The sequence below is a fragment of the Mesoplodon mirus genome, assembly GCF_964341445.2.
Source record: "Mesoplodon mirus genome assembly, chromosome: 2".
Taxonomy (NCBI): Eukaryota; Metazoa; Chordata; class Mammalia; order Artiodactyla; family Ziphiidae; genus Mesoplodon; species Mesoplodon mirus.
In genome coordinates this window covers 118,409,791-118,432,764 of record NC_138977.1, presented here as the reverse complement: position 1 = coordinate 118,432,764, position 22,974 = coordinate 118,409,791, and the positions used below count along the sequence as shown (strand labels likewise).

The 22,974-nt window shown below is 44.2% G+C and overlaps 1 protein-coding gene across 3 annotated transcripts in view; it reads left to right on the top strand.

Moving 5' to 3' along the window:
• The window catches only part of MAP3K21 (mitogen-activated protein kinase kinase kinase 21), a 153,942-nt gene that overhangs the window by 46,286 nt on the left and 84,682 nt on the right, over positions 1–22,974 (top strand). For 2 of the 3 annotated variants that reach the window (XM_082638748.1, XM_082638747.1), the window contains one exon: positions 1,025–4,230. In XM_082638748.1, coding sequence (XP_082494874.1) covers positions 1,025–1,452 — 428 coding nt within the window. In that variant the 3' untranslated portion in view covers positions 1,453–4,230. Of the gene's footprint in view, positions 1–1,024; positions 4,231–22,974 lie in introns of those variants that run through there. The other variant, XR_014295532.1, reaches the window with a different exon arrangement.

Below are 22,974 nucleotides of genomic sequence, written 5' to 3'. Positions count from 1 at the left end.
CCAAGCCCCTCGTGGTAGGAAGGAGAGTCATTTGCCAAAATTTGAACCAAATAATTAGTGGGAGAGTTGGCAGTAAAACTGGTCATTTGACACAGCATCACCTGGCTTTGCTGCCCAGGTTTATGTTGAGATTGAGTTTAGGGGGGTAAAAGTCAAATGGACAGTAGGTGCTGTGTGGGGAATGACTATTATTCCTTTTGTATATAAAGATAATTACAACTACCTCAGATATAGATCATGAGAATTAAGTGAGATAATGTATATGAAAAATGCTTTTTAGATTGTAAAATGTTACGCTAGGGTCAGTTATAAAGTATATTAAAACTGAAACTGCTTTCATTTGCTTTATCTTTTTGTTTATCTCTTTAAGTGCTATGCCTAGACAAGATTTTTTTTCATATTATTGTTCATTGTCTTTAGATAAATTGGTTTATTGCTTTTATGATGCAATAAAGTATTAGTAATTTATAATTGCACATGGTGAAATCCTAGCACAAGAATCCCATAAAAAAACATTCTTTTTTTCTTAGTTTGAAGCCAATGATTATTTGCTACAGTGATAGTAAGTCAGTTCTTCAGAACAAAAAAGAGAGGGTGTAACATGTAAAAACGTATCTGCTTTCTTATTTTCATTAATTTTTTCAAATCATCATCTGAGAGTGAATTCAGTCATATTCACCATCATTTTTAAGTCTTAACTTTAGTCCAGTCTAACCCATTGTGAAATCTATCCTGTTAAACAGCTCTAATGATCATTGTCCTAAGCATATGATGATGACTTAGCTCTTTACAGGTGCCGTTTCCATAGGTTTAAGCAGTCTTTCCAACCTTGTAGTACTTTTCCATAAAAACAAACATTCTATCCTAACAATTTTAAAGGTAAGGTTTGTGTTCAGGTTCTTTTGTGAAAGCTCACTTTAAGATGGTCACCTAAGGGAAGTCATCCTGGTTATTTTCCTTGCTATCCATTGATTTCGACATCACTGTCTTTCTAATCACATACTGTCTTTGCCTCCTCAACCAGCTGGTGCAGCTCTCATCTCAGCCCCTGGAGCCTCTGAGCTGCCCCCTGAGTGGGTTTGGGGGACGCCCCCCTTGCCACCTGGACCTCATAGTGACCTGCCAAGTGAGGTCCTGCCCGAAAAACAGAGAGCTGTCCATATGGTGCCTCTGCCTTGCCCTCCCCACCTAAGAAGCCAGGTAGGTGCCCCGAAGGCCTTCCCGCAGAGAACAGAGTCTCAGCATGCACAGGCCTGCCCTGTGGTGGGCGGTCCAGGACCAGCCCCTGACTGTCCCCTCGGTGCCAAGGAGAGAACTAAGCCCCACGTGCCTTCCTTACTGGATGCTGACGTGGAAGGCCAGAGCAGGGACTGCACGGTGCCTCTGTGCAGGCTGAGGAGCAGAATGAGCCGACCATCTCTGTACGAACTGGAGAAAGAATTTCTGTCTTAAGTGCCTTATATTGTTCAAGCATTTCTTTTTTTTTTTTTTTTTTAAGGTGAACAAATGAAAACAGTGTGTCTACCCTTGAATTGTTTTATGCTGCTGTGTTTTCAAAGCTGTGGCCATGTTACTAAAATAGTAATGGATGTCTAACTTCTCCAAAAATATATGTGATTGCTGTTGCCTGACTGTATTGTTATTCCACTGGATTCTTACCTAGCAACTTGAAATACTACACACGTGTAAAACCAATGTGCAGCAATGTAAATCTGTGTTTAAGCACAATTTTAAATGCTTTGTTTGCTGCCATTTATATCCTTGTCTATTAGTTCACACAGAAATTGTAATGGTGTGCCATTTTTGTTTCCTTCCTTCCTGTTTCCTTCCTTTTGTTTTCTATTTTCCTTTACCTTTTTCCCTTTCTTTCCTTTTTTTTTGTTATTTGTGCAACAGGAAGCCAAGAGTAATGTGATGTTAGCAAGTAAAGATGTTTATGTAAAAAAAATTTGTTGCCTAGAATAGATTGGAGAGTCCTATTTGAACTACCTAAACTCAGCAGTAGGCTTATAATGCATAAGTATGTCCAAATCTCACCTGAAATATGCACTATTTCTCTCTTTGAGAAAATTTTACTGAATGTAACTTGTAAAAGTTTTAATGAATGTAACTTCTAAAAATTTTATCCATTAGAACTCCAAAGTAGATTTTTCAAAAAGCCAGTGATTGACATTTGGCTCAGACCGTACTGTATAGAGTTGAGAGGCGCTAACCTGTGTGTTCTCCCTGTAGAAAGGATCTTCCTTCTTCCTTCATCAGTAGCCATTGATTTGGTATCCAAAAGTGTAAAGCAAACCTTTTGTCGTAGAGTTTTTAAAAATTAATCAATGCGTGCATTATGTGCCGAAGAAAATTCATGTCATTTAATATTATTTTTCTCTATTTAAATGCATAATCATCCTAATAATCTCAAATACAGTTAGAAACACTGCAAAGTCAAGAAACAGCAGTACGGTTAGAATTTAAGTGTTTTTTTGTTTTTGTTTTTGTTTTTTTTTGCGGTACGCGGGCCTCTCACTGCTGTGGCCTCTCCCGTTGCGGAGCACAGGCTCCGGACACGCAGGCCCAGCAGCCATGGCTCATGGGCCCAGCCGCTCCGCAGCATGTGGGATCCTCACGGGCCCAGCCGCTCTGCGGCATCTGTGGATCTTCCCGGACCGGGGCACGAACCTGCGCCCCCTGCATCGGCAGGCGGACTCTCAACCACTGCGCCACCAGGGAAGCCCAGAATTTAAGTGTTTTAAAATAGTAGTTATTCACTTAATTGTAGATACATGTTAGATATCTGTTGGGTGGGACAAGCTGATGTGATAGAATGGAGAAATATAAGTTATTTTCAGATGTGGGTTTATAAAACGAATCTTTGGATAGCAGATCAGGTTTTTAAGTGATTTTAAATTATTTTGTAGTCACTTTTATAAATCATAGAGTTATGATACAAATAAACTACTGAGTTATTAAGCTACTGAAATGGCTATCCAGGAGCTTGGTAAACTTGCCTGGGTTCTTTTGTTAAATCTGTTATGCTTCTCTCCCTAGAATATGGTTATTCAGATGACACACAATAAGCATTTAAAATTTTCCCTACAGTGAAAAACTTTAATTGCAAACATTACTTGATATTTCATTTAAAATTTTACCTTGGTTAAGGTTTACTGAATAACTGGAAGGTCAGTGATTTAATCAGCTGTGATAAAGTATCTACCTATAGTAGAAAAAAAAAAGAGGAAAATTATATTATTTGGCCATTTTAGAACCTCTCAGTCGTCTAACAAGTGTGCCACTGCCAATGATGAACGGGGCATGAAAAGATTATTTTAATATAAGCGCATTTTGCCTTAAGGAAATTCTTGAAGCACAATCTCAGGTCCTTAATTACATTTTGTGGTGCTATGGTCCATTCTATGATTTGGCTTCACTTTTGGGTGGGTGGTGAATTACATAACAGAGATTTGGTTTCCTCAAAATTGTATCACATTTGAAACTGTGGTTGGCTACTTCATACTCAGTCATATGAGGGCATGTAACTTCCAGCTAAAAGTAAACGAAATACATGCCTACGGTAATACATGAAACACGAAATATAGAAACTGTGTTTTCAGTTTTGCTTCTACCAAAACATCGTGTGTGTGTGTGTGTGTGTGTGTGTGTGTGTGTGTGTGGCACTTTGTGTGAGGGTAGGGGAGTGATGGGTGTCCATCTGTGTGGTCCCTCTACTCTGTTCCTGTTTAGCTTTATTTTAGTCAACTCTACATTATGATGAATTTAGAAATGAAGTTACATTAAAAAGATAATTGTCATATAAGGACTCGATCTCACATGTTACTGCAGATAGTTATTTTTTGCTGAGATCTATTGTACATTTGCGATTTTCTATGTGTATAGGTATACTTAGCGGAATCTGGTTATTTATTTTCATATAGACTTAATAGCTCACTGAAAGATAAATTAAGCTGATTACTATTAGTCAACAGTTAAGGTGCTCCCACTGCAGAGATTTGAGGCCTGGGCCTGAAACGCTGTATTATGAAGCTTTGTGACTGAAAAAGATGTTTACATATGTTGTCTATTTTTTTTAATAAAGTTTTTTAGCTTGTCTACTTGCTCAGTGGCTTTGATCTCCTGATGATTGTGGCTGTAGTTTGTAATGGTTCGTTTTGTATTCAATAAGGAAAATATGTTAATAAAGATTATTAATAAGTCAGGTATTAACCTGCTAAATTCATTAAACTGAAGGATCATGATATGAATCATGGGATTAAATGAAATACTTTATTTAAAATGTTGTTTGGTTTACATGTGCATTGAAACGTTGCATTTCATTGTGAGAATTTTGCAACTCCAGCTTTTCAGAACACACGTTTTGGCAGAGTGAATTACTGTATGAAGTAAATCTCAGTTGATGCTGGAGCACTGTGATTAATGAGACATGTTGATTATTAGCATGTTTAAATCAGAAGAATTTCAAAACCCACCTAACATCTGGTGATTCTTGGTAAGCAATAAAAACTTCGGTGAATTAGAAAAGTAGATGGTAGCATTTCGTGCAGATCCAGGCAACACCCTATCGTATAAGAGGGAGAAAAATTTAATGTCTGTTGTATATGGACTCTCCTAGGTGCCCATATAAGGCACTCCCTATAATTCTCTTCAGTGAAGTTTGTGAGGTAGGTAGTAGTATCCCTATTTCATTAGATGTGAAACGGGCACAGAGAAGTTTGATAAAGTTCCAAAGACTCACCACCATTTACCTGTTCACACCTGTTGTAACCATACATAGAGTATAGAAGATGGAGGCTTCTAGTGGAATCCAAAGCTAAGGTAGTGTTTCACACATCAAAAAGTTCAAAATTCTAGAATGGCTGAGTACTTATTAAAAACAAAGCTAACAGTGGTTAATATGGTGGGATACTTCCTAAGTAATTGTGAAATGCAATAGAAGGTACTAAAACCTGCATATCCAACAGATGAACTCAGAAAAACGCAGTGTTCTGTTCAGTGGGTTTATAAATACGATGAAATTATTTAAGAACTGCAATATAAATATAAAATAATTGGGCTTAAGCTGTATGTACTCTTTACTTCTGAAAAGGTCAACATGCTAAAACACAGTGAAAGATGAGGCTTTTATGAATGAAACAATGTAATAAGTACCACATACAGTGGAGCAAAAACTAGTTGTTCTTGTTGTTTAGCAAGAAATAAGTAAGTTGAATTAAGTAAGTTGAATATGCTGCAAACTCATTAAGTGCCTACTGTGATAGCCACTGGGAAAGACTAAAGGAATTCAGTGATGAGCAAGAGAGACGCCACCTGGGTACTTTGCTGCATGGTTCTTAAGATCTAGTAAGAAGACATTGAGAAGCTAAGCGGGGCCAGCTTCATGGGTTCGGATTGGGCTTCACACTCGGGATGTCCCTGAGCTTGATGTTAATGCTTTGCTAACACTGTCTTGAAATCCTTAAGAAATTTTGGACCGGGACCCCTCATTTTTATTTTGCACTGGGCCCTACAAATTATGTGGCCAAGCCTGAGTACAAGTGAAATGAGGGTTATAAAAGGTGAAGTAGTTGCTATTCTGGTAGCACTGGCAGAGCAGATCTCACCTGGGGCTTCAGAGGAGGCAGCTGGGGAAGTCAGGACCTCTGCTGGGTGAGAAGAGCTCCCTGCAGAGTCACTAGCTTGTGACTCGAGTCATGTTTCTCTTGGAACTTACCAGATTTCCTCTTTGCCTTTCAGCATTTTTACCATGGTCTGTGTTGGTGTGGATCTCTTTGCATATATCGTACTTGGAGTTTGTTTAATTTCTTGGATGTGTAGATTTTTTCCAGCAAAGGTAGGGTTTTCAGCCATTATTTCTTCAAGTATTTTTTCTGCTGCTTTTCCTCTCTCCTGGGACACTCATTACACGTATATTGGTGTACTCAGTAGTGCCCCACATTTCTCTGAGGCTCTGTTTATTTTTATTCATTCTTTTCTCTCTTTTTTTTTCAGATTACATATGCTATATTGATTTCTCTTCAAGTTCCCTTATCTTTCTTCAGTTCCAATCTACTGTCAAGCCCCCTTAGTGACATTTTTCATTTTAGTTATTGTATTTTCAACTCCATAATTTCCATTTCATTCTTTTTTAAAATTTTTTTCTCTTTATTGATATTTTCTTTTTGACAAAACATTGTCATCATACCTTCCTTCTTCAAGCATATTTTTCTCTAGTTCATTGAACTAAGGTACAATGGCAGCTTTCAAGTTATTAAATCTGAGATCCGTACCCTTTGACAGGCCATCTGTGTTGCCTCCGTTTTTCCCAGTGTATGGGTCACACTTTCCTGTTTCTTTGTATATCTCACTTTTTGTTCAAAAGTGGACATTGTAGGTAATGCATTGTGGCAACTGTGGATAATGATTCCCCTCACCTTCTCTCCAGGTCTCGTTTTCATTGTTGTTTGCTTGCTTGTTTACTGATTTGGCTAGACTATTTCAGTGAAATCTCTTCCCCCACAGTATGAAGTCTTTGGTATCACTCCTCAGAAGATTCAGCCTTGACGTGCACACAGCTACCTTGGGATGACACAATTTTAGCACAGCTCTCTTGGACTATCTCTTCCTGTGATCTCTCTGTTAAGCTGTCTGCTTCACTTGGTATTACAGCAAGCTGTTAGGCTTCCATAATTGCTGGCTGATTACTCTATTTTTTTTATTATTCCCTGGGACACAAATTCCTCCACAGCCTATTCCAATTAGTTTCAAGCAGGGGCAGTTTGGGGGCCGGTCTTTAAGGCTTGTTCTGATGCCAGGTGGGCTCTTTTTAGCTGGCTCTTTGCCTGATTCTATCTGGTGAAGTAACTGGACTATGATTCAGCTTGTTGCTCTTAATTAAGAGGTGTGGGGTGTTTTTGAGAGTTCCCTTAGGCTTGAACTTCCCCACACTCTGTTTCAGATAAAGTCAGTTCCTTTGATGAAAGCTTGGTAGTTCTGTTCTTGTGTAATGCGTCTTGCTCTGGGCAGTATATCTGGGCCATACTCTGGGCCCTGGGTGGAGTGGTAACTTGTAGCCTCCTTGGCTTGCTTCTCGCAGAGTAGATAGAGCCTCTGCTCTCCAAGTGCACTGGTGTGAGGGCGTGTAAGCATTCTCACTGGTGGAGAGCCCTCACCCTGTGTGGGGTGGCTGGATGGAGAAAGGAGCCCTTGACCTCTCAGGCACACTCCCAGGAATTTAGCCTCTTAAATATAGAGTTGGAGGGGATGAGAAATGCTGCTGTCCTGTGCCTGCCAGTGAAATAGTTTTTCCCTTGATCGGGAGCTGATTGGGGGCAGGGGGGAGGGGGGGAGTCCTAAGTTTTTGGCCAAACCTGATTGGAATGGAGCTTCTGTCAAGCTGAGCTCGGTCAGGGTGGAAGAGGAGGCGGGAGGGAGTAGGTCATAGCTCAGATGCCAGGTTCAACTGTTCTTAGCAAGATTTAGTATATTCTTTTTGAACAAATATTTGTTATTTGCTGTATGCCCTTAAGACAATTTCCAGAGACTTAAAAAGAAAAAAAATTTTAAGATAGCTTTCAGCAGTTGTGCTTGTTTCCCTGCGGAGTGGGTCCTCAGAGCTCCTTGAGCAGCCATCCCATAATGGAACCTCTAATATTTTGCAAAGCTGCTTACTAACTCCTGAAGCATTTTCTCCTATTGGCTCATCTAAATTCATGTTGTTTATCTCATGGCTGTAAATGCATTTCAAGGCAAATCACTCTCAATTTTCTATCTCTAGCCCCGTTCTAATCTTAGAGCTTCATTTGTACATATCCTGCTGCTTACTTATCATCTCCTCTTGGATATTTAAGAGGGATTTCACCCTGAACACAGTCCAGATAAAACTCGTGATTCACCTCCTTCCCTAAATTTGCTCTTCTCTAGTCCTCTTCTTAGTAAACAGCACCAGCACCTGGGAGGTAGAGGCGTCCGCTGACTAGTCTTTAAACTAGCAACATCATGGAGGATTCCCTGGTGGTGCAATGGTTAAGAATCCGCCTGCCAATGCAGGGGACACAGGTTCGAGCCCTGGTCCGGGAAGATTCCACATGCCACAGAGCAACTGAGCCCGTGTGCCACAACTACAGAGCCTGCAAGCCACAACTGCTGAGCCTGCGTGCCACAGCTACTGAAGCCCATGTGCCTAGAGCCCGTGCTCTACAACAAGAGAAGCCACCGCAATGAGAAGCCTGTGCGCTGCAACAAAGAGTAGCCCCTGCTCGTCACAACTAGAGAAAAACCCGCACGCAGCAACAAAGACCCAACGCAGCCAAAAACAAATAAAATTTTTTTTAAAAATAATTTTAAAAAATAGAAAGCTTTAAAAAAAAAGTAGCAACATCATGAATGCATTTGTGTCACCCGTAGTTGTTTAATAACTAGTTATAGAATAATCGGATGAATTATTCCCGTTTTACAGATGAAGAAACTGAAACTTAGAGAAATCAAGTGAATTGCTGGATTTGAATCCAGTCTGAGTCCAGTCTATGCATTTAGACCACAGGAAAAAATGTTTCTTAAATGTTGAATAGTTGGTTTTTCAATAAATGTTATTGTTAGCATGTTGATCAAAGGATAATTGAAAGAAAGTAATATAAACTATAGTTGGAATGGGACTTTGGGGATATTACTGTGAAGAACTTGGATTACTAGTCTAAAGATCTGGCACTGAAACTGGCATTAAAAAAAACAATTACAGGTTTTAATTTGTAGTGTATACTAGTCAGTGTTCTCCAGAGGACCAAAACAAATAGGATGTGCATACATGTATCTTAGAGAGAGGGGTGTTGATTTTAAGGAATTGTTTCACACGACCATAGGGGCTGACAAGTTCTAATTCTGCAGGGTGGGCTGGCAGGCTGGAGACCCAGGGAAGAGTTGATGCTGCAGCTGAAGGCTGTCTAGAGGTAGAATCCTGAGACCCAGGTGTTGGCAGGGTTGGTCTCTTCTAAGGCATCGCCCCTTGGCTTATAGATCTTCCTGTGTCTTCCTGTAGCCTTTCCTGTGTACATGTCTGTTTTCCCAATTTCCTCTTCTAGTAAGGACACAATCATATTGGATTAGAGCCCGCTCCAATGACTCATGTTAACTGGATTACCTCTGGAAGACTATCTCCAAACACAGTCACATTCTGAGATACTGGGTATTAGGCTTCTGCACCCGTTGGCCTGCAAGCCTGTACTTGCCCAGCCTCAAGACTGAAGAAAGAGCCCGGAAGTCAGAGACAGAGACATCCGTGGCTTAATGGATGTGGGGCATCTTACACGTCTGAAGGAAGGTCCTGGAGCAATGCCACACCATGTGCAGCAGCTGGCGGGCAGGACACTGCAGCAGTCTTGCCCCCCGGTGGGGAGGTGGAGATTGCCAGTTACAGGGGGAGTTGACGTCAGCTTGGTTCATCGGTTACCAGGGAAACCAGCAGAGGGCATGTCCCTCACCGCCCCTCGGGCTAACAACCTTCATGGGGCAGATGACTTCCTTTGATAAACTATCATTATCTAATGATAGCAGCGGGCAGGTGTGTAGGCATTCACCGATTAGGCTGTATGATGAAGAGGGAAGGTCAGTCCAGTGAGTAGGTGTGGGTGAGACAGGGACTGGTGGCGCAGGAGATGGACAGACAGCAAGAGTACAGCCATCTTGGGGGCCTGATCATACGGCCTCCAACATACAAATCTAGGTGGGGGGTGGGTGGAGGCAACACAATTTGTTCCATAACAGACTGGAAAATTCTTCCAAATATTGAATATGACGGTGATGTGTAAAATAGAGAGGGGACTAGAGGCACTGATGTTATCAGATCTTACAGCAAGAATAATGAGGAAAGGAAGCCCAAGAAACGAAGATTACAATCTCCAAATCAGGGACAACTGGCAAAAAAGGAGCTAGAGGTCAGTTAGGACAGAAGAGTTAGCCGATTGGGAAGCTGTGGGTCAATCAGAAATAAAACACTGAGAGGAAAATTGGTGCTTAGATAAAATGAGGGTTTGGTGGCGGGGGGAGGCAAAGTTTGCAGTTCTGAGTGATGGAAAATTCTAGAGACATTCAGCGGTCAGGTGGAGGTGAAATTTGAGGCAGAGGTTGGAGTTGGACAGAGATTCTGTGGTCATTCAAATTTTGATGATAGTTAAAGATGCTGGATGGGTCAGATGAGGAATGCAAAGAGAAGAAACCTGAAGAAGGCTCTCTGGGAAAGAGAAATGCAGAAGATGATGGAAAGAGGACGGATGGCTCACCTAGGTAAGAAACACCCAGATTACAAGGCAGTGGAAGATAACATCAACTCCCCAAATATCTTCCCTTAATCCATAACAATTTGTTTTAATTTATTTATTTTTGGCTATGTTGGGTCTCCGTTGCTGTTGATGGGCTTTCTCTAATTGCAGCAAGCGAAGGCTACTCTTCTTTGTGGTGCGCGGGCTTCTCACTGTGGTGGCTTCTCTTGTTGCGGAGCATGGGCTCTAGGTGCGCGGGCTTCAGTAGTTGTGGCACGCAGGCTCAGTAGTTGTGGCTCGTGGGCTCTAGAGCGCAGGCTTAGTAGTTGTGGTACACGGGCTTAGTTGCTCCGTAGCATGTGGGATCTTCCCGGACCAGGGCTCGAACCCATGTCCCCTGCGTTGGCAGGTGGATTCTTAACCACTGCACCACCGGGGAAGCCCAATAACAACTTCTAGAGAACTAAATACTAAAAACTTTTTTAAGAACATAAAGCTAAACTTTTGGGCTAATATTGTCTCAGAATTACTCCATTCCCTAGAGCTATCAGCACTTACTTCCCTCCTAACTGGAAGTGGATGCTCATCAATTTTATTCAAAGGAGCAGCCTTATTGAGTTCCGCCTCCCTGGGAAATCCCAAGAGGGCCAAAGGAGTCAAAGGAATGAGCATGACCATGATCTAGAGCACGCCCCTACTCATTACTCTTCCTCCTTTCTGTGCTTTGCTACAGTGCGAAGAAAGATACAGCATAAAGGCACAAACCAGGCATAGTTCTGCATGCCTAAAACCGGAGGACAGGGAACTAATATATTTTGCCATTATCTGATCTTAGACATACTGGTTAATTTTCTAACCTCAGTGACCATCTAGCCTCTTGCCACTCCTTTACCAGTGGCGTGTGGACCTGTGTCTGTGATGTCATTTCCCTCCTGGTGTCAGTGCATCCTGGCACTGTTTGTTCAGTAGCAGGAGAAAGCCCCAGAGCACATCTGTAGACATAGCCAGAAACAGACCGCTGACGAGGACATGTACCTAGGAGGTAGTTTTCTCCTTCTGGAGCACTGTCTCTCCAGGAAGTTTTAACTTAGTCTATTAAGGAATGTTTTCCACAGGAAATACATACCCAATGTTATTACATAAGTCTGTAGGAAAACATGTTATTTGAAAAAGAGGTCTTCCCTGGTGGCACAGTGGTTAAGAATCCACCTGCCAATGCAGGGGACGTGGGTTCGAGCCCTGGTCCAGGAGGATCCCACATGCCGTGGAGCAACTAAGCCCGTGAGCCACAACTACTGAGCCTGCAAGCCACAACTACAGAAGCCCGCACACCTGGAGCCCGTACCCTGCAACAAGAGAAGTCACTGCGATGAGAAGCCCGGGCACCACAAAGAAGAGTAGCCCCCGCTCACCACAACTAGAGAAAGCCCTCGTGCAGCAGTGAAGACCCAATGCAGCCAAAAATAAAGAAAAGAAAAAAGAAAAACAGATTCCCCTACAAGAATACATTTTTTCTTAAAGTAAGTTTGATCATGTGACTTGGTTGTGGGACAGCTCTAAAACTAGAAAAATCTCTACATTTTCTGGTTTAATAAGTATTGAATTTTTCAATAAACCAGGCCTTTTTCTCTGGAAAAGGTCGTTATTTCTAGAGGTGTAAACATGAGTCAAATCAATGGAGTTGGTCATAATTTTTCCTCCAATCTGTATATTGCCCAAACTCAGCTGTTCCAAAAATTGAAGCATCCTGTTTGCCTTGCTTGCTTTGGATTTTCTGCTTTCTGGACACTAGATGGTACTATATACATATTATTTCACAAGACAAGGACCACCAACCTAGCTTGGTTATTTGAAGAATTACAGCCAAATTTATACCCTTAGGAGAAAAAGGAAAAATAATGGATGTGATTTGAGAAAGTATTAGAAAGATGAGGAGAGGGAAGGAAAATTATTTTCCAGCAACAGTTACAGAGGAGCAAGATGATCTTCACTTTTTTTAATTTTATTGAAGTGCAGTTGATTTACAATGTTACATTAATTTCTTCTGTAGAGCAAAGTGACTCAGTTATACATATATATTATTATATATATATTATATATTTTTTCATATTCTTTTCCATTATGGTTTGTCACAGGACATTGACTATAGCTCCCTGTGCTATACAAGGATGATCTTTATAAAGTGATCTTTTTTTATACATCTGTTCCAAAGAGGGAGACAAGCAAGGAGCTTCAGAGCTGTAAGCTAGGTCAAATCTCCAAATGTGTATCTCTAGCATAGGCAGGATTGAATCAAATGTCTCGAGTACTAGGTGTCCCACCATATTAGACACTGAAAACAGAATTCTGCACTCAGTGTAAGCAGAGCCAAGGTATAAACACAACATGGTCCTGACTATGTTGTTGGAGGTCTGAATCTAACCACGTCCAAAGTTAGCCCTACAGCAAGAATTTTCAGTTGTGTGATCGATCCAATGTATTCCCTTTTCACTTAAGCCAGCTTGAGTGTGTTTTACTCTGGCAACTGCAAGCACATTTGCAAGGCTATATCTGATGAACTGGGATGAACAGAGAACAAACTGGACAGAGTAAACGTCAACATACACATGCAGAAGTGAGTTATGCTTATGTTAATAACTTGGGTCAAGTGTTCAAATGTGACAAAATTATTCTCTTCAGAAAAATAGATGCTCAGGATATCCCATTAGCTGCAGCAGGAGTCTTAAAGTGATTCTAGATATTTATAGGCTAGTAGATAGTAAGATGAATTGCTAAAGAGATTCTGCAGGTTTGGCACAAAATGCTCAGTTATATTCTACGTGGATAATTTGATAGGATTCTATAAGATCATCTTGCTGATGAACTTTCTCTCTTGCATAGGAATGCTTCAGAGTTGCTCTGCCCAAATAAAGGATTTTCTCATCTTTGAAGATTCTTTGTACGTATTAACTTTCCCCATGGTAGCAATAGTCATGAAGCTGGAGTCATAATTTGTGAATTCTGGGTCTGCTCTAGGGATGAATTTCAACAGAACACTCAGGCTTCTCCTTTAAATGATATTTAATTAAATAAATACATTGAATTAAAATAAAATTTAGGGCCTCCCTGGTGGCGCAGTGGTTGAGAGTCCGCCTGCCGATGCAGGGGATACGGGTTCGTGCCCCGGTCTGGGAGGATCCCATATGCCGCGGAGCGGCTGGGCCCGTGAGCCATGGCCGCTGGGCCTGCGCATCCGGAGCCTGTGCTCCGCAACGGGGGAGGCCACAACAGTGAGAGGCCCGCATACCGCAAAAAAAAAAAAAAAAAAAAAAAAAAAATTTAATGAAAATGACAATCTAAGACAGCCTCAAGGAAATGGATAATTCATTTCTTCTTCTTTAGCATTTTCAGAGACTGAATACAGTTAAGAAATGTAACAGTTAATTTGTGGTTGTGATAGCCAATTTGCAAATGAATCATTAAAAAAAATCATTTCTTTCATTCTTAATAGAAATGAATTTAATGAGTTCACATCCCTAAAAATAAGGACACTTTTTGGGACTGCCCTGGTGGTGCAGTGGTTGGGAATCCGCCTGCCAGGGACATGGGTTCAATCCCTGGTCCGGGAAGATCCCACGTGCCGCGGAGCCACTAAGCCCGTGCGCCACAACTACTGAGCCTGTGCTCTAGAGCCCGTGAGCCACAACTACTGAGCCCACGTGCCACAACTACTGAAGCCCGCATGCCACAACTACTGAAGCCCGTGTGCCTAGAGCCCGAGCTCCACAACAAGAGAAACCACCGCAATGAGAAGCCCACGCACCACAACAAAGAGTAGCCCCCACTGGCCGCAACTAGAGAAAGCCCGTGCGCAGCAACGAAGACCCAGCACAGCCAAAAATAAATAAAATAAATTTTTTTAAAGTAATTATTAGCAAGAACATGCATAATTCAAAGGGAAGGACTCATAAGGGTGGCACTTCCAGCCACAGTCAGGAAGGTGTGTGGCAGCGCCCCCCAGGAACCCCATCCCTTCCGCATACACTGTTGCCGGATGTCCAGTCTCAGAGACGAGGGCTGTGGACAAAGGCAGCTCTCCCCTCTCTCCTCCTCTCTTTCTTTGTAAAGTCGCTATTCTTCCTCAGTACTCTGATTACTCAACAAAGAAGATAGAAACTGCATTTTTTGAAGACCAAAACCTGGCCCATAGGTGTCCCTGTTGGGTTTGATCTTGTTTCTCTTCTTAAATGCAAGATTTCCCTTGAAGGGAGGGGGCCTTTGGCCTCCAAGGCTACGGCTAAGGAAGAAATCTTCAGCAAACAACGGATGCTGCTATCAAGCCCTCAGCCACTGCAGCCGGCCCAACGGTGCACCCCTAGGACACTCAGGATGGGAAAGAACAGGATACCCGTCCTCGGCAGCTGAGGTGCATATGAAAGGAATCATTTCAGTGAGCCCAGACTCTTGCATCTGCCCATACAGAGAAAAGCGCTACATTCATTAACTTGAGATGTCTGGTTTTCTTTAATTAACTGTAATTAACAGACGTTCTGACTCCCTGGTCTTTGTTTGCAAAAAACCCCTATATATCCTGGCTCCGCCCTGACCTCTTTGGAGCTATCCCTCCAACTATCTGAGAGGGTGTCTCCCAGGCCTAAGTTCTCAGCAAGTCCACCAAATAAAACATAATTCTCAACTTCTAGGTCGTGCATTTTTTTCCTGTGGACACTTCCTTTTTCTCAGAGTTAGTGCAGAATGTTTTCTCCAGGAAGACTTCACAGGCGTCTGGTGTGAGCCGGTGTTGAAGGTAGGACCGAGATTTCTCTCTGTCTCTGCTCCCTTCATTTAAAACAAGCTTGGCCCCTGAATTGCTGGACTTTCTGACCTTTCACCCTCACATCCCCGGAATCCTGTGCAGTTGTTCTACTGTGGAGGCCCTTCTGACTCTGCCCAGACTTCTCTCTGTGGGATGCCCTCCTCCCTCTCCCCTGAATAACTCCTAATTGTCCTTTGCTACAGTGCTCAAAATATATGCCACACAGGGACTTCCCTGGTGGTCCAGTGGTAAAGAATCCGCCTTCCAATGTAGGGGACACGAGTTCGATACCTGATCAGGGAACTAAGATCCCCCATGCTGCGGGGCAATGGAGCCCGCATTCCACAACTACTGAGCTCGCGTGCCTCACCTAGAGCCTGCGTGCCACAAACTACAGAGCCCATGCGCCCCAATAAAAAAAAAAAGTGTGCCACACACCAGCTGCTGGTCTAGGACAATCTGTTAGTGGTTTGTGACGAGATAAGAATGTTAAATGACTGACTCACTGAGCACACTATTTAGTTCAGTTCTTTCTCTTTCTCAATGAAGGAAGCAGTGTGTGGGTTTACCTTCTCACACAAACTCCCTTTCTGGTCACAGGCTGGCCTGCCTGAGTCCAGGATTGATCTGTTCTCCTCTGGGAAACCCCCAGCAGCCCCTCCATGCCCACCTCATCTCTCCCTTATAGGGGAGCAGAATTTGCCACCCCAAAATGTATCTCTTTGGTATAAGGATTAATTTAGGCTGATTATTTTTTAAATTATTTATTTATTTATGGCTGCATTGGGTTTTCGTTGCGGTGCACGGGCTTCTCATTGCGGTGGCTTCTCTTGTTGTGGAGCACGGGCTCTAGGTGCACAGGCTTCAGTAGTTGTGGCCCGCGGGCTATAGAGCGCAGGCTCAGTAGCTGTGGCACACGGGCTTAGTTGCTCCGTGGCATGTGGGATCCTCCCGGACCAGGGCTCGAGCCCGTGTCCCCTGCATTGGCAGGTGGATTCTTAACCACTGTGCCACCAGGGAAGTCCCTAGGCTGATTACTTATAAGAGACAGAAGACTCAGGAAGTCTCCCTTTTCCCCTCCCTCTTAGCTGACTAAAGAATTTGGATAAAGGGTCAGTTCCCAGAATAGAGCTATCTCCAGAGGTATCTGCAAAGAACATGGCCTAGGTGTGGTGGGGAAATGCAGCAGGGTTTAGAGATCAGAGTCCACTCCGTGTCCCATTGTCTCTGCCTGGCCCAGCAAACATTTGTTTGCCAAACATTTGCTTTTTCATCTCCATGTCAATTGCCTTCCTCCCCTTTCAAGTCCCAAATCCCTGCTCTTTTGTCTTTAGCTGAAAGTGGTGTTTAAGGTGAGGGCTTGGAGCATTTTGGTGAGTTACTCAGTTCTCCTGGGTCTCTGCCATGCATACATCTTATTAAACTTCTGCTTGATTTTCTCCTGTTCATCTGTCTCATGCCAGTTAATTCTTAGGCCAACCAGAAGAACCTAGAAGGGCAGAAGAAAATGTCTTCCTTCCTGACACCCCACCTCACCCCACCAGTGTCAAAACACCTAGCAAACTCTATTGTAATCATCTATTTTCCCCAAGTTGTTTATAAGCATTTAAAAAATATCTGGGACTTGATGCTTAATGGATGCTTGGGAAATATCTGTTGAATGAGTCAATAAATGACTTTTCAGTGTTTTCAATACTGAACATTCCTTTTGACGGTTAACAACCTGGATGAGAATTTTTTTTTTTTTTTGGACACACCACGTGGCCTGTGGGATTTTAGTTCCCTGAGCAGGGATCGACCCCGGGCCCTCAGCAGTGAAAGTGCAGAGTCCTAACCACTGGACCCCCAGGGAATTCCTTGGTGAGAATTTTTAATTAACTTTTTATGCAGTTTGGGGTATGGTCCTTTCTGTCTTCCTAATATTTTAAGCCTTAACTAGGATTTCAAAGACAGAATAGATTTAGCCTTTCAGATAAATTACCCTTTCCACAAATATCACACAGGAACCAGAAATGGGTTAAATGATGTTCACTTGAACCCCCTTTGAGTACCATCAGCTTAAGTTGTAAACATGCTAGCATGGAAGGCAGGACGTTTCGCTCTCACACCCAGGTTCCTGGCTCTGTCTCTGCCCGTCTCCACCCTGGAATCTGCTTGGGGTCTTGGTTATGCCTTCTCTCCACTCAGTGGTTCCTTGCTCAGGCCGTAGAGGAGCGACAGTGACGCAAAGACTTATCCTGTCTTAGTGCTCCCAGGACACTCCTTGTTTCCTGCTGAAGCCTCGGTTTCCTTAAACAAACATCTGGAGCTTTGGGCGCTGTGAGACACAGCTGCAACTTGGCTGAAGCTGCCATTTCAATCGTGTGTTTGTTTTGTCTCATGCTTTGCTTCCTTTGCTCATGAAAAGCCTTCCCTCTGATAAACACTAGGTCACCTAGACCCCTAGGTTTGAGAGTAACATACACTCTACCCACGGTGCCTCTCCACCAAAAATACAGTGGTTGACAGAAATAGAAAACTCCCCAAGAGAAAACGAAAATGGATATGAGGCAGAGCTCGCTAACCAAATTCCTGAGCCTCTGCCTTTCAACACAAATCTAGTTGCTCATGTCTTTCTCCACGCGGTGCACATTCGTCCCAGTGTATGGGGTGTGTGTGTGTGTATGTGTGCACGCATGTGTTTTAAGTAAATATTCCAGGTGCATTTATAGACTTTTTAAAATAAATTTATTTATTTATTTATTGTGGGCTGCATTGGGTCTTCGTTTTTGTGCGAGGGCTTTCTCTAGTTGCAGCAAGCGGGGGCCACTCTTCATCGTGGTACGCAGGCCACTCACTGTCGCGGCCTCTCTTGCTGCGGAGTACAGGCTCCAGACGCGCAGGCTCAGTAGTTGTGGCTCACGGGCCTAGTTGCTCTGCGGCATGTGGGATCATCCCAGACCAGGGCTCGAACCCGTGTCCCCTGCATTGGCAGGCAGATTCCCAACCACTGCGCCACCAGGGAAGCCCCTAGACTTTTTTGTAACTTAACTCCCCCCAACCCCTAACCCTGACTGACACCTATGCATTTGAGACTAAAACACCCAGAAGAAATCTTGAGCTGAGCACCCTAATGAGACAGGGGCTGCCTGGGTGGTATTTGACTCCGTATTATAAGACTAATTCGATAAGCTTAAATTTCTAGAACCTGTTTCAGGGAGGAAACTAGCTTTCCTTTGGAATCGGCCTTCGAGCCAGAAAGTTATTACTTGGCTGTTGGCAGCCTTTGAACTGTTGGCAAAGGATGTTTTCCTTAGCAACAATTATACAAATCTGACATGCACAGAGTGTTTTTAAAATGTATAAAGTACTTTCATTTTCATTATCTCTTTGGATCCTTCACAACTATACACACTTTAGTCGTTTTAAGGATGAAGCGTTTGGGGACTTCCCTGGTGGTGCAGTGGATAAGAATCCGCCTGCCAATGCACGGGACACGGGTCCGAGCCCTGGTCCGGGAATATCCCACATACCACGGAGCAACTAAGCCCGTGCACCACAACTACTGAGCCTGCTCTCTAGAGCCCGCAAGCCACAACTACTGAGCCCACGTGCCACAACTACTGAAGCCCACGCGCCTAGAGCCCGTGCTCCACAGCAAGAGGAGCCACCGTAATGAGAAGCCCATGCACCGCAACGAAGAGTAGCCCCCACTCACCGCAACTAGAGAAAGCCCTTGCGCAGCAACAAAGACCCAAAACAGCCAAAAAAAAAGGGATGAAGCGTATGAGACTCAGAGATTTTAGGTATTTTGCCCCAAATCACACAGAGAGTAAATGGCAAACCTGGACTCCATGCCCCATATTCTGACCCCTGTTCTGGCATCTTCCTCCCTGCCTTCTGTGGGCTGAGGAGTAACAAATACATATTCATGACATTATCACCACTCTCTTTGTTTTTCCCCAGTCAGTCAGGTTGGATTGAGAGAAACTCTGCAAGGGCAGCAGCTGTTACATCACACTGGGGCGGCGTTGGTGGGGGCCAGTGGATGCCCGCTGGCCTTCAACATGCCTGCTCCCCCCAAGGCCTAATCAGCTCTCTGGGTGTAGGTCTTGAAACTGAGCAGGACCCTGTGGGGCTCCTGGACATGGAAGCCTTTCTGTGTCCCCCATTTCTTGTTTGTAGGGAACAGACTCCAGCCTCCATGACCTTCCCTGAGTCCCAAAGGGCAGATTCAAACAGTTGCTAATCAGGGAAGGGAGGAGATGCAGAGACAAGGGAGGAGCAGTCAAGAAACAGTAGTACAGCCTTGGGGCAGGGTCCTGGTTCCGCCTCAAGGGATACACATAAGAATATCTTTGCACTCTTCTGCAGAACTAAAACCCCCAACAAACGGAAGATGTTAACTACTTGATGAAGCATTCTTTATTCCTCGAGAACCAGAGAAGCTCATCAGGAGACCACCCGAGGACAGATTTTAAAAATGCAGGCCCTGCACACACCCGGATCCTTATTAGCAGCTCCGCCTTTGAAGCATTGCTATAAAACTCCTCACCAAATCCTCCCAGTTTGGGACACAGAGGTATTGAGAGGCACGAGCCCACTGTATCCCGCTTTGCCTAGCAAAGCAGTAAGGCTGTTCTTTTCTACTTCACCCAAAACTCTGTCTCCGAGATTTCATTCAGCACTGGTGCACAGAGGCCGAGTTTTCAGCATCAGTCTGAGAACATGGACTAGGTAAGGCCAAGTCCATGGCAGTTCTATCTGTCCTTCCTTTCCCTCCAACATGCAAGGGAATGAAATGTGACAGTTAGTTTCTTCCAACAGTCCTTTGCCTCCAGGGTAAAAGGTAAGTTGAAGGGTTTGGGTAAGGATGAGGGTTGTGGCCATGGAGACTTCATCACACTGAAAGAAGCCTGTACTTTCCTATACAAGCGATATCCCTTTGTTATCATTTCCTTTGGAGCTCAGTATTAACAGCTGAAATTGTCTTAGAATTAAATGAACAGATCCTGAGCTGTCCATTGACCTTGTCAGTGAGAGGTAATTATCTCACTGGAGTTTTAACACAAGCTGAAAAACATTATGCTTTTCAACATGAAAAAATTGGCTGGAAAAGTCTACTGAAAATTCCATCTGATCTCACAGAATTTGCTTGTGAGAGTTTCAGTGAAAAGGAAACATAATTAACATCCGAAAATGTCTTATCATTGTGCTTGCCTGGGCTCTGCCGATTTGTGTCTGAAAAGCTGAATATTTAATAATGCACTTACTGAAAATGGATTAAGATAAAACCTTCTGTCTCACTTTGTGTTTAGATTATTCAGACCCCCAACCCTGGGAAGATTTCAAAATCAGTTTTAGGTGGAGGCTAGATCAGCTGCCCACTCAAAAAATAAAACCCTTCTCCATTGGCCATTGAGCCTTAGGATTTGGGAAGGAGTTCGCAGAGCCTGTGGGGAGCAGGGGCCAAACTAAGAAACAAAAACAACTGGAAGTAGGAAACAAGTAAAAAGTGAGGATAACAAGGCCCCTGAACCATGAATTCATTGATCTGCAGTCACTGAGGGCAGACAGTTGCCCCTGTCAGCTGGAAACAGCACACCATGACCCAGGCTTCTGGGCCGGCATGCCACCCTTGAACTCATAACTGTGAGCACACAGGGTAGGGGGTCCCTGGAGAAAAGGCACCCGACATGGCTTTCTTGACATAAGAGAAGCCATTTTGGGCCTAAGCCATTTTGTGATCTAAGCCTGGCCACAATGCTTGCCCTTGAATAGGTCTCGGTAATTAATATTCTTAAGGAAAGATCGGAACAAAAGAAAGTCGGAACAAAAGACTATTACCAGGCAAGAGCAGTAACAATAGCAAAGATAATAAGCAGGTGTAAAGACACCCAGTCCTGTTTCAATGGTAAAGATTAGCCTGGGGCTTCCCTGGTGGCACAGTGGTTGAGAGTCCACCTGCCAATGCAGGGGACGCGGGTTCGTGCCCCAGTCCGGGAGGATCCCGCGTGCCGCGGAGCGGCTGGGCCCGTGAGCCGTGGCCGCTGGGCCTGCGCGTCTGGAGCCTGTGCTCCGCAGTGGGAGAGGCCACAGCGGTGAGTGGCCCACGTACCGCAAAAAAAAAAAAAAAAAAAAAAAAAAAGATTAGCCTGAAGCTCAACCAGCTGATCAACTGGAACCTAAGGGGTGATGATCTTGACCCTTTCTGACCCTGGTGACTTCAGTCAGCTAAAGCTTGGACTCCGTCTAGGCCTCAGCCCCTTCATGAATATGCATGGACCCTTAGCTTAAAACTTCCCCAATTTTGCTGTTGGGGGGGGACACACTGCCTTAGATAAGATCCCCCGTGTTCTCTTTCCTTGCTGCAAGTAATCAATCCTTCATTCTCCCGGTCTTTGGCTTGGTTGTGTGTTTTGGCTTGACACCCACCAAGAGGCGAACCCAGGTCTGGGGGGAACAAAACCTACAGCCAAAGCCTCGGATGCCATCAGCACACGTGGCCCTCTAACCCTGTGATATTCCTACCTTCCGGCAGCATGATCAATGATAAAGGAAGGGGAAGCAGAGCTCCGGACAGGAGAGTCCACTGTGCCTACAGCCAAGGACCCCAACCCCCCTGAATGCCGCGCTGCCATTAGAAGAATGACCGGGTATCTTTGTCCTGACGAGGGAGAGTATTCACAGGAGACAGGTGAGCACAACGATTGCAGTGAGACATTTCCTATTGTTTAATGTGTGCGTGGTAATCACATGTTATTCAACTTTTAAAAAATACACACAGGGCTTCCCTGGTGGTGCAGTGGTTGAGAGTCCACCTGCCGATGCAGGGGACACGGGTTCGTGCCCCGGTGCGGGAAGATCCCACGTGCCGCGGAGCGGCTGGGCCCGTGAGCCATGGCCGCTGAGCCTGCGCGTCCAGAGCCTGTGCTCCGCAACAGGAGAGGCCACAGCAGTGAGAGGCCCGCGTACCGCAAAAAAATTAAAAAAAAAAAAGCCGTGGGTATCTTTCTTCATGTATTACAGTTGACCGTGTGATGCTTCTGTCTGGATGCTACAGAACTGAGCAGTGGTTACTGCCTTCTAAGCTCAGCTCCCCTTATCAGCCCATCATCAGCATCCCGGCTCTGCCTCCTCTATTTTCTGCCACTTCACTGAGATAAACTCTGAGCTGAGCACACAGGAAGTGCTCCATAAAGGCCGGTGTGGATGGAGGACCAAAGCCACCAAAGCCACAGACCGAAGCTCCTGTTGTTGTCTGCATCTGCCAGGCCACATGAACTTGCATTCCTTGGGTCAGAACAACTAGAAACACAAAATTTGGTCTCCAGTGAACACTCATTCCCCCTCAGTGAGAATTTAAGCTCATATTTTGCAGTCAGCATTGTACAAAGATCTACAAGATCCATTAGGGCTGATTACTGCCTGCGGGGAATTTGCACTGTGGATGGAACAACGTGCACTTGTAAACAGAAAGCATAAGCATGCAGAGAAATTTTAACTGCCCTCCTGCATCTGTCCTTGAAGCGTTGTCTCAAAGACTGCCTGGTGTTTCCCCACAGACCTCACATGGAGGCCCTCCACACCTCAGCAGCTCTGCCAGGCCCTGCCTTCCGCCCGCAGGCTTGGATATTTAATTTCGCCACTTGTCTCTTAGAAGCAGGTATATATTAACTAAGCTCAAAAGATTGATCCGAAAGGTGGAAAGCCAATTTACTAATTCATTTGAGAAGTGATTATGAAGGAACCAGAACACTCACATCTGTGTGACCAGTGGACTTTCTGACTGTCAAGGGACTGCAGTGGGAAGCCTGCTGGGGATGAGAAGGCTGAGGATGTAGGTGAAGTCAGAACAGCGGCATCTGAGGAAGCCAAGATTCCGTGGCTCCCAGTGAGACAGGCTGAGAATCCACCTCCTGCTGGGGAGGGCAAGGTCTGGCCAACGGGAGGACGAGGAACTCA